The 12535-nt window shown below is 49.3% G+C and overlaps 1 protein-coding gene across 1 annotated transcript in view; it reads right to left on the bottom strand.

Moving 5' to 3' along the window:
* Positions 1–12535, bottom strand: part of LOC144689209 (hematopoietic SH2 domain-containing protein-like) — a 105774-nt gene that overhangs the window by 75177 nt on the left and 18062 nt on the right. Inside the window, exon 2 of the mRNA XM_078556321.1 lies at positions 7387–7536. Within this exon, the coding sequence (XP_078412447.1) occupies positions 7387–7511 (125 nt within the window). The 5' untranslated portion in view covers positions 7512–7536. The remainder of the gene's footprint in view (positions 1–7386; positions 7537–12535) is intronic.

Genomic DNA, 12535 nt, shown 5'->3' with positions numbered 1-12535 from the left:
AGGTGACCATGGAAAAAGTGGATGTGTTGGTTGTCATCTTACAAAATGATTTATATTCTGGAACAGTCCCAGCAGATTGGAGGGTGGCAAATGTAACCCCACTATTTAAAAAAAGAAGTGAGGGAGAAAACAGCGAATTGCTGTCCAGTTAGACTAACATTAGTAGTATGGAAAATGCTAGAGTCTATTATAGAGGGTGTGATAACAGGGCACTTGGAAAATATCAACAGGATTAGACAAAGTCAACACGGATTTATGAAAGGGAAATCATGTTTGACAAATCTATTGGAGTTTTTTTGAGGATGTAATTAGCAGAATAGACAAGGGAGAACCAGTGGATGTGGTGTATTTGGATTTTCAGAAAGCTTTTGATAAAGTCCCACATAAGAGGTTAGTGTGTAAAATTAAAGCACATGGGATTGGGGGTAATATACTGGCATGGATTGAGAATTGGTTAGCAGACAGGAAATAGAGAGTAGGAATAAATGGCTCGTTTCATAATGGCAGGCGGTGACTCATGGGGTACCACAGGGATCAGTGCTTGGGCCCCAGCTGTTGGCAATATATGTTTGGATGATTTGGATGAGGGAAGCAAATGTAATATTTCCAAGTTTGCTGACAACACAAAACTTGGTGGGAATGCGAGCGATAAGAAGGGTGTTAAGTGGCTTTAAGGTGATTTAGACAGGTTGAATTCTCTGCCACAGAAAGCTGTGGAAGCTAAGTCACTGAATATATTTAAGAAGGAAATTGGTAGATTCCTGGACTCTAAAGGTGTGGGGAGAACATGTGAGTATGGCGTTGAGATAGAGGATCAACCGTGATCATATTGAATGGTGAAGCAGGCTCGAAGGTCTAAGTGACCTACTCCTGCTCCTATTTTCTATGTTTCTATGTTACCATCGACTATTACTCCAAGTGGTTAGAAGCTACCAGACTCCAAACTACGATGGCTGAGACTGTGACTCGGGCGTTACAGAACATATTCTCCACACATGGGTTCTGGACAAAATCATTTTGGATAACAGGCCACAATTTGTCAATGGAACACTTCAAAAAATTTACAGACAACTGTGGGATCAGCCACGTTACCAGTTCTCTCCTCCACCCACAGACCAATGGAGAGGCTGAAAGAGCCATCAAGACGTTAATGACCAAGAATTCTGCCTGGAATTCAGCCCTACTGCACTACAGAGCTCCACCTGTAACTAACAGCTTCTCACTGGCGGAACTGCTCATGGGCCTACGGCTGAAGAAACAAGTCCCTTTGCTGCAGCAGAACCTGCAACCGTTATGGCAGCTGGCCATAAAAGAGTGAGGAACTTGGAGACCGACCTACATGAAAAACAGAAGAACTGGTATAACTCCAAGCGGAGAGGCAAGACCCGAGCTCCCTTAATACCAGGCCAGAAGCCTGGATTCGGGACTGAAAATCTGAAGGCACAGTCCTTCAACAAATGGAACATCCACATTCCTTTCTCATCCAAACACCATTCGGCACGTTCAGCAAGAAAGCCCGGATCTCATTCGTGCCTTCGAGAACGAGTGTTCAATTACCATGCGCTTTGGGATGAAGGTCCAAAGAATCCATCAATCAACTTGCAGAATGCTGACCTATCCAACGAGCTGGTTCAAGACCACCGTCCCACTCAATGGTCACAATAACATTATCAGGGAGACTTGTGAAGGCATCACAGGGATTTAGGGCGGAATCATCCCAGATTTGCACCAAGCATGGTAGTGGGCGGGACAAAGAGCATTTTACCAGCTGGCCACAATGGTGGCTTTTCACACCATATTGTCCCAATCCCACCTCAGTAATCATGCATTCCCAGGAAACACACTGTTTCACTGGTCAGCAGCCTCCAATTCGCCTGTCCCTCATCACCTCGCTGCTTAATAACGCCAGGCGCTACAAGTCTGAGAGTATAAACGGTGATGTCTCTTGAGAAGCATGACTTATCCAGGGGGAACGGAGATCATTCATCCTCTTTCAGCACTGGGTGGCTCTCACACTGCATTGGTACTGACCACCGTCTCCCAAGCTGGATTGGTGCTGTTGCTGCCCCTCCTGCAGCCAGAGTGGGGTTACAGGACATCACAGTGGCCTCCACAGCATCCAAAAGGCTTCAGCGTACCAGCCAGGACTGCTGCACAAAAGACATGGCATTGAAAGGCAAGACAGCCACAGCCCCCCCGATTCAGTGATGCGTCCCTCAAGCCCCTTTTGGATGCAGTGGAGGCTCACCGTGATATCCTCTACCCCTGCTCCGGCTGCAGGATGGGCAGCAACAGCATAATCTGACTTGAGGAGCAGTGGTCAGCACCCATGTGCTGCAAGAGAGGACAGCCACCCAATGCCGCAAGAGGATGAATGATCTCCTCCGTTCCACCAGGGTAAGTCACTCTTCTCATCACTCCCAATTCACAAACCCATCACACACCCACAGGGCCCTCACTCACTGCCAGTTCAAAGGACATCACCATTCACTCTCACACACACCTTCATTGTCCTCATCCCGTCCATGGGACCACTCACCACCCACATATGCCAGGCATACTTATCATCTGGCTTGGCTGACATCCTGCTTACTCTCTCACCCTCCGTACTCATGCAGGACAAACTGGCACACAACAAGAGGGAGAGGTCGCAGACTGGTGGAGGAATGTCTGAAATCAAGGTCCTCTCACGGACTTTGAAAACAGAGCCATCCAGCTGGCCGGTGAGGATCTGGACCATTCCTGTGCTGACGGTGAGGTCGGAGGTGCTCTACTAAGTGAGGACCAGTGGGATCTAGCTTTGGAGTGGCCTTGGGATCACAATCTGGTGAGCACATCACACTGACTGATCCACAGCAGGCGGCAGCTGGAACTTCCCAGGACCCCGGCACTCGGAGGACTGCTGGAGGCCAGAACGTTGCTGAGTCCAAGTCAGATGACGAGCCTCTGAACTCGGTCATGTCACAGTTGCTGGAGCTGCAAAGGCAAGCTTGGGAACATCAGGAAAGGATGACTACTACCCTCCTCAGATTACAAAGCAAGATGGAGGAGTCCGTCCGTCTTCAGTCTGAGTTGATAACGCCGGCATTGCAACGCACCGAGGTCAACGCTGGTAGGATGGTGACTGTTCATGGAAACCTTGGTCCAGGACATCACTCCTGCACTGCTGCACGGGCTGAACTCCATCCCTGATGTCATAGTCGGCCTCCAATAGTGTGTACGCGAGAGGGGCACTGGGCAGTTTGATCTCACTTCAGCTCCCCTTCTCCTCGAGGAGTCAGCCTGGGGCCCTCGGGCACCCATAGGGAGGAGGATCAGCAAATACACACCACGGTTCCATCCACTCAGGTGACTCCGGAAGTGTCTGGCCCATCTGTATCCTCTCTTCCTGTGACTCCAGCAAATCCAGCTCCACAGGCAGAGGAAGGTGCCACTGCCACACAGCAGGACCCCGAAAGCAGGCCGGGGCCCTTCAGAGGACGCCCACCAAAGTCATCACAGCAGTCAGCAGGCTGCCTCCACCTCTGCTGGGGATGTCGGGGAAGCAACAAGGTGTAGCAGCAGGGTTAGGAAGGTTACGAAGATATAGTTGCTCAGCCTGGGTCCGGGTGTTAATCACTTGTACATAATGTTCACTATTGTCAATAAACTCCCAAGAATGTCTTCCTGCCTGTGGCTCCTTGTTCTGATGAGCAGTGTTCGTGTCACTCAGATGTGAAACCTTTCTGCACAAGATAAAGGCAGGTGTCTCAGTCCAGGGCCTCTTCCTTGTGCTTTGTGCAGCCTTTCCAGCACACTGATGGTGCACCTTCGCTGTCACTGGACACATCAGTCATGCCTGTGTCTCGATGGGGTTATCATTGCTGCCAGAATGTCCTGGGCCGGCGGCACAGAGTTCCGTCATTCTCTCTGTGCTCCCAGCACCTTTGAGGTGCTGATGAGATGGGAGGGGACCAGGCGCATCTGTGTCCAGTGACAGTGTGGTCCTGAAGGGTTCAGCTCATGAAGGATGCCATAGGATCAGGAGAAGTTAAAGGTTCCCTGCTGTGTCTCCATGATATGACCCTGTTTACAGAGCGCAAGCGAGCTCCCCTCAGACAGACAAGAGTCAGGTATTCACATAAGCAATGTGAGGGTCTATGGAGTGTCCTCACTGCCTGTCGTCGTCACCCTCCTGGAATGTAGGGACTGTTAGGGCCTCCGCTGCATCTCCATGACAGGAGCCTTATCACAGAGGGTATGTGCGCTGTCACCAACCAGAAAGAAGTCAAACGTTCACAGATGCGATGTGTGGATCTATGGTGTCTCCTCACTGCACATCGTCATCATCTTCCACAAATCTAGCATCCATGAGGGCCTCCGGAGTGTGCATGCCTCGTCTGGCCAGTGCGCGGGCCTCATCACTGTCATCCTTGCCTTCGAGAACCGCCTCACCCTCATTGACTTCCTCATCGGGGGAAACTTCCAGCTCCTCAATCTCCTCCTCAGCCAGCTCCTCTCCCCGTTGCAGTGCCAGGTCGTAAAGGGCACAGCAGACGACGACGATGTGTGACACCCTCTGCGGACTGTATTGCAGGGCTCCACCAGACCGGTCCAGACACCGGAACCTCATTTTCAGCATCCCGATGGTTTGCTCCACCAAGGTGCGAGTTGCAGCATGAGCTTCGTTATACCTTCACTCTGCTGCAGTCTGAGGCCGCCGCATGGGTGACATCAGCCACGGCCTCTGCGGGTAGCCCTTGTCCCCGAGGAGCCAAACCTGCAGCCTCTGTGGACCCTGGAAGATGTCAGGGATCTGTGACTGACTGAGGATGCAGGAGTCATGCACACTCCCTGGAAACCGTGCACAGACCAGCAGGATGCGGTTGTGGTCGCACACCAGCTGCACATTCAGCGAATGGAAGCTCTTGAGGTTGATATAGTTCACCATGTGTTGTGGCGGAGATCTGAGTGCCACATGAGTGCAGTCACTCACACCCTGCACCTGTGGGAAACCAGAGATCTGGGCAAATCTAATCACTCTTGCATCCTGGGTCTCTTGGCCTTGGGTAAAACGCACAAAGTTGTGTGCCCTCACAAAGATGGCATCCATGACCGCATGGATGTATTTGTGGGTGGAGGCCTGTGATATCCCATAAAGATCACCTGTGGAACCGTGAAAGGAGTCACTGGCATAAAAATTGAGCGCCGCAGTCACTTTCACAGCCACTGGCAGTGGATGCCCTCCATGTCCCCGTGGCACCAAATCTTGCAGCAGGTGGCAAATGTGACTGACCAGCTCCCCAGACATGTCTTTGGAGACACTGGTTCTCAGTCATCTGCAGGAATAAAGGACAGCTAGACCCTGGGTCTAGCAGACACTGACCAGCGACAGCTCACTGTGGCTCGAGTGGCGTGTGTGGGAGCCCCAGCCACCCCTTCTTGAGGGTGCTGCTCCCGCCTCTGCCCACCCAGGCACTGGTTGGTCTTTTCTCTTTTGTCTTCGCTCTCTGTACGCCATGAGGCATACAGCTAGTTCACCAGGCTCCGTGCTCCTGATGTACCCCTACTGCAGGATGAAAGAGAGAGATGTGTGGGTTAGCTTGGGTGTACTAAGAACCTCCCTTGGTTAAGTCTGAAGGCCCCTTAAGGCATCCTGGAGAGTGCTGGCCACCACTTGGATGGCCAGAGTTTAGTGCGCTGCATGGCTGCCTGAAACCCCAACCACCTCCACCCCACTCCACCCGATTGGCAGCAGTTTTGCCCAGTGGACTGCATGCTGTGCTCAGCTCAGGCACAGGCATTCTCCTAACCCACATTGCAAGGCTGCACTGTTAGCCTGAAACATGGGGGAGACTGGACAAACCGGGATGCTGACATTGCAAGGGACTGCGAGCATCTCCACCAGTGACTGCTCCATGGCCGGCTTTAGCAAGGGGATTGTACAATGTGCCCAGTCATCCAACTGTTCTTCAGTCCACTAAAATGCTCATTAGTTTGCAGTCTGTGCCCGAAGGGTGAAAAGCTCTGGTGCATTTATTGGCACTTTCAGGTCTCTGCGTTGCTTGAGTGAGCAGATAAGCTAGAGGCCTGACTCCATGCATGTCAATGTGACTGCGTCTGAACTGTCTCAGCTGCAGAGGAATGGTCACTTTATACAAGCTTTCCCTAATGTGTGGCCACTTCCCTCCGCTCCCCCACCCCCCAGCACGCGCTTGTGTACTACCATCAACCGCAGTGCAGCCCTTGCCCCGGTACTGTACTGTCAGCCAGTGGGAGACTGTGACTTGCCTGTGCCCTCGCCCGAATGCGCGGTGCCTCAACCTTGAAGTCCAATAAGCGACTCTCGCAAGCGCTGCACAACGTTACTGTGCACTCACCTCCGAGTTCCCCTCGAAGTGAAGCTCACCAGGTGCACACCTTATAAATGCTGTTGTGAAACACATCAGCGTGCAATCACACCGACGTGCTGGGCGATCCAGTGTGGGGGGCATGGCGGGGGGGGGGGTCCAGCATGCAGGGCATATAACGATAAGCAGATGTATTAAAATGAAGTTCACGACATGCGGTGGTGGGAATCGTGGCCGCCATTAACGAGTGGAGCAGACGATCACAAACTGGTTTCACGATATCTTGAAACCAATTTTTGGCCTTCCCACCATATTGTCCACTCACACCCACCATGAAACCCGACGCCAACGGGCACAGAAAATTCCAGCCTTAACCTCTGAACTTTGGGGAGAGGTGGTGGTTGGGTAAGTATAATGTAAATAGTTTAAGAAATAGTTGAACATTGTTATTAAGGAATTTGATATTATACTTAGGGTAGTTGTAGTATAATGGGTTAATAGTTATGGTAATGAGTTAGTCATATGTATCATGATTTAACAGTGACATCAGCAGACACACGAGAGATTCTGTAGAGCAGATGGAATAGTCTGTGCTGGAGAGAGATGTGCCTACCTAGTAGCTCATCATGTATATATAATGTAAATAAAGCGGTTTGAAGTAACATTCCTGAGTCGGACTAGTGTTACTCTAAATAAGACAGGCCACATGACCAAAATACCAAGCACTCTGTCCGATGTCCTATCCGAATCCAGTCTGCTGTTGTACCCGAGGCTGAGAACTTGTCCTTGGTTCTCACATTCCACACTCCTTTCAGCCTGAAAACCTCCCATCATAGCTGCACCATTCAGCTCAGCAACTCTCCCCCGCCAGATATTTTATCTTATTCTATATATATTGTCCTGTATGAAATCTGTCCGGTCACATTGGGTGCTCTCACAGCACATGGCATTGTGGATTACATACCCATGAGTAATTCTCAGTTCTTGAACCCAGGCTCCTATCCCACTTTCCAGCTGCTGCCCCGGGATCTCTCAGAATCATTCAACAGACACTCACCTCCTAGAGATAATACCATGGAACCAATCTGGGACAGTGCCATCTCTCATGATCTTCGAGGCTTGAGTTGTGGTAAACCAGGTGATTGCAGCTTTCCGAGTCAAAGCTGCATTCGAGGCATCCATTGAAGCAGCTTTGAGTTAACAGCTCCTGTCAGATCACAATGATAGAGGCAAATGTGTGACAGACCATCGCTAGAACAGGTAAGCCCCTTCCCCCCACCACCACCTTCCATGTCTGTACGGCTATCACTGCAGAATACTGCATTTCACCTTCTCGCTGTGTGTTAAGGACAGTTGACAGGTAGGAGCAAGAATCCAAGTGCCATCAGTATGTAATGGGCTGCTTGAACATAGAATTTACTTTTCCTTATTGAGAGGGAGAGAAGGGCCAGCAGCACATACATATATACATGGGGATTAGAAGCAGGATTAGGCATCCAGCCTGCTCCATTATTTGATAAGATCATAGCTGATCTGATTGTGACCTCAGCTCAACTTTCCTGTCCACCCCCAACACCCTTTGACTCCCTTGTCAGTCAAGAACCTAACTCAGCCTTAAAAATATTCAATGACCCTGCCTCATTGCTGTCTGGAGACAAGAGTTTCACAGACTCGTGACCCTCCGAGAGAAAAAAATTCACCTCATCTCTACCTTAAATGGGAGGCCCCTTGTTTTTAAACTGTGTCCCCTAGTTCTAGTCTCTCCCACAGGAGGAAACATCCTCTCAGCACCCACCCTGTCAAGTCCCCTCAGGATCTTATATGTTTCAATAAGATCACGTTTCATTCTTCTAAACTCCAATGGATTCAGGCTCAGCCTGTCCAACCTGCCTTCATAAGATAACCCCTTCATCCCAGGAATCAGTTGAGTAAACCTTCCCTGAACTGCTTCTAATGCAATTATGCCCCTTCTTAAATAAGGAGATCAAAACTGTACACAGTACTCCAGATATGGTTTCACCTGCATCCTGTACAGCTGTATAAAATATTCCTACTTTCATATTCCATCCTCCTTGTAAGAAATGCCAACATTCCATTTGCCTTCCTGAACACTTGCTACACCTGCGTATTGACTTGATGATTCATGTACCAGGGCCAGGACATTTAAGATGGAGGAGTTTCCCTTTCCGTCAGGTGAAGAGTCGGTGGGGAACACATCCCTTCCGACCCTGTCTGCCCAGCAGCCATTTCACGCTCCAGTGAGCGCTAATTGGCTGGAGACGGGACTTCTGCCCCTCACTCAGGAGGGGCCTTAGAGAATTCCAGTCAACCTGATTGGCTGGCAGCTCTTTAGCTTGTGCAGCGCCAGAAGCTGCAGTGGACAGGACTGGGACTGCAAGCAGTCCCCAGAGCCAAGTCCCAGGACTCCAGGGAGAGATAAGGTGGAGGGGTAGGGGAGGCCTGGTGGAGGTGGACAGGGGAGATTGGGTTGTTGGTGGAGAGGCCAGGGAGTGGAGGGAGGTCCCTTAGGAGGAGGACCTTAAGGGTTAACCCCAAGGTTTAAAGGATGGTGCTGATTGAAGACCCCCCCCTTCCTGCCGAGGCCTGAACCAGATTTATTTTCAGGCTTCCCTCATACCCTGGAACTCCTCCCGCCAGCCTGAAAATTGAGGCTGGGTGGGAAACAAACCTTCAGTGGCCAATAACTGGCCACTTAAGGACTTCAAATCAGGGAAAGCACAGGCCTCGCCCGCCCCAGCGCAAAATTGCAAAGGCCGGGGGCGGGCAGGAATCCAGCGGGAAGCTGAGGAATTTTATGTTCACATCCCACCTATATAGCCCCCAGCAGGGGTGTGTAAAATTTAGCCCCAGGACAGCCAGATTGACATTGGACCTATTGATGCCAGGACATTTCAGTGGCAGCATGATCAGTGACATCGCAAAGGAATTACTCCAAAATCTTCCATGTCCATTGGAAGGAGTGCTGAGTGATCAGTTTTTGCCTCAGGTACTTCACTTGGATCAGCTCTCATTCGCCTTGCAAATGGAACTTTCATCTGCTTTGGCACATATTCACAGCACAGGCCATACACGCACACAGGCTGCACATGCGCACGGGCCATATGCACAGGCTGCATGAGCTCTGTACATCACGGAGAACTGCGTCAGTCCTATCCTGACAGCATTTTACATACCATCACAGAATCACAGAATGGTAACAGAACAGGAAGAGACATTCAGCCCATCATGACCATTCAGCTAGTCCCACTCCCCACCCTTTCCCTGTAGCTGTTTAAATTTTCTCTCATCAGGTACCTAATGAAATGTCATCTCGACCTGAAACATTAACTGTTTCCCTCCACAGAAGCTGCCTGACGTGGAGTATTTGCAGCATTTTTTTTATTTTTAAGTCAGCAATCTTTCACTGGTCAATGATAATATGGCCTTGGTATTCTTAGCCAATCAAGAAAGAAATGGTCAGAGCACAGCATGTTATACAGGGGACCAGTGGGGGGCGGGGGGGGGGGGGGGGGGGGAGGGGCTTGTTGGAACTGTATACCACCCAATTCGGCCTGCCCGCTAGTGCACAGTGCCAGGCTCAGTCACACTATCAGCACCGCCCCCCCCATACCTGCAGTCTTTACTTTGCAGGTTGGTAGACACACTGTCCACAGATGCTTCAGGAAATGTAGACACAAAGACAGTGGCCAGAATTTTCCAGCCCCTCACTCCTCTCCCACCAATGTGAACAGAGATTTCAATGGCTCACTGGCCCCACTGCAGGGGAGCCCACCACGGGCGTGCTGGAAAATTCCAGCCAGTGAACCTGTGGTCTGGCACTGGCAGTGGGGTCACTGGCAGGAAGTGCATCTTCAGAAAGTATAGCTGTGTCGCCCAGCTGTTTCTGGGGCTTGAATGCGATATTCAATCTCCAGGTAATCATTTGAATATAAATGATATATCAACATAATTTCCATTGTAAAATGATTGCAGATTCTGACATGTAATTGGTGAATAGTGGAAGTGGTGTATCTCAAGAATGTGTCCCAGGGGTTCTGTGAGATACACTGCCTGGGGTTTCTGAGGTGTGTCACAGGTCAGCACATTGAATCAGTGTACTATTCTTACAGACACTGCAGAATAGAAATAAACCTGATTTCCCCCCAATACCTCTCAGTCTGTGGGTCATATTGAGGTGAGGACAGGATCCTGATCCTGGAATTCCATGCACTTTGTGCCTGACTAATTTTCCAGCTCTGGGGAAGCTCTCAACTGAAAATCGTGAGCACTTCATGCTTGTCAGGTTCAGTGGAGTTTTTTTAAAGCAGTTAATTTATGAAAGAAAGTGAGATAGATTTAATGTAAATGGATTTTCAACAGGCATTCGATGTCTCAGGCGTGTTAGAAAAACTCATCCGTATGCAGCTGAAGAGGGAATGGGACAGCCTAGAAAGTAGGCCAGAAGCAAAATGTTATAGAGATAGAGCAGTGTTTGGTGTTACAAAGTGGGGTTGGTCCCTCCTGTAAGCGGTCATCCATGCCTTATGTTCAGGAGTGTGTCCAAATTTCCCAGTGACTAAATGGATGATGGCCTAACACAAGGATCCTATAATGGTCTGATTTATTGATCATTTCTCCTATCTTTCAACAGGAAAGTTAAAACAATTCACTAAGATGAGGCTGGATATGAATTGCGAAACTGAACATTTACTTGTTCTCTATATAAAATATTCAGAGTAACAATTAGTTTTGATTAAAACTCATATCAATTCCCTCTTTGTGAACAAGGAAGATAATAAAAGAAAGACAGTACAATGATGCTCATCTCATGTGGACTAAAATCATTTGCTTTCCTTACACAGCTTTTCTCAGGACCATGTGATCCATCTGCCTGGACCTTACAGCACATCTCAACAAGTGACCTCCTATAACGTAATATTTGATTTCCTTTTCCACAGGAAGTCAGGCCACGGTTTCTGATCCTTCCCCTGTCTGGGAACAGTCAGAAAAATATCCAGTCAAACCTTCCATCACTGCCCCATCTCCATCATGACCGGGGTCTTTCAAAACTATCACCCAACATTCTCAAACTGAACAAGGCTACCTTCATACAACTCATGAGGCGAACTAGCTAACTCCTGTTATCTCAGATCAATGATACATGAGGAACAACATTCCACAAACAACTTTGTCTAGCTTTAATACACAACTTTCCTCTATGGCTCTGCTAATTGTAGGGGCTTGAATGCGACATTCAACTTCCAGGTAATCATTTGAATATAAGTGATATATTAACATAATTTCCATTGTAAAATGATCGCAGATTCTGACATGTAATTGGTGAATAGTGGAAGTGGTGTATCTCAGAAGCCCATGCTGTGTCCACTTTTGTTCTCTATTTTATGTATTGATGACTTATACGTGGGCATAGGAAGCACATCTCAAAACATGCTGATGACAAAAAGAACTTGGCAAACAGCAAGGACTGGCAGACAAATGAGAATCAAAAAAGTAAATTCGATCATCAGTAAAGTAATTTGATCACCAATAAAGTAATGGAGGGGGTCATCAACAGTGCTATCAAGCGGTAAATTGCTTTGTAATAACCTGTTCACTGACGCTCAGTTTGGGCTCCACCCAGCTCCTGACCTCATTAACCTACTCAGCTCCTGACCTCCTAACCCACCACTGACACACAGTAGCAGCAGTGTGTACCATCTACAAGATGCACTGAAGGAATTCACCAAGGCTCCTATGACAGCACCTTCCAAACCCACGACCACTACCACCTAGAAGGACATGGGCAGCTGACACATGGGAAAACCACCAGCTGAAGGTTCCCATCCAAGTCGCTCATCATCCTGACTTGAGGCCACTTCTCCCCCTTCCCCAAGCAGGCCCTAGTCCTGCAGCCATTGAAAAGCCACCCCCCGCCTTACGGCTGGTCTCATAAGTAGAGACCTGCCTGTGAGCCCTCCTAAAAGTGACATGATGCTGCCTGCGAAGCCTGGTACTGATGACCACGAGTACTGCATGAAGCAAGGAAGGCAAACAAACCTCGAAGTCCCAAGCGAGATGCAGCCCGCCAGGTGCACATTGTTTATGTGTAGTTGTGAAACATGTTGGCATGATCACCTGGATGATCCAGTGTGTGGGTGGGTGGGAGGGGGGGGGGGGATTCTGGTGAGCAGGGCTTATAATGAGAT

This window comes from Cetorhinus maximus, chromosome 13, assembly GCF_964194155.1.
Source record: "Cetorhinus maximus chromosome 13, sCetMax3.hap1.1, whole genome shotgun sequence".
NCBI classification, from domain to species: domain Eukaryota; kingdom Metazoa; phylum Chordata; class Chondrichthyes; order Lamniformes; family Cetorhinidae; genus Cetorhinus; species Cetorhinus maximus.
This window is presented reverse-complemented; position numbering and strand designations above follow the sequence as displayed.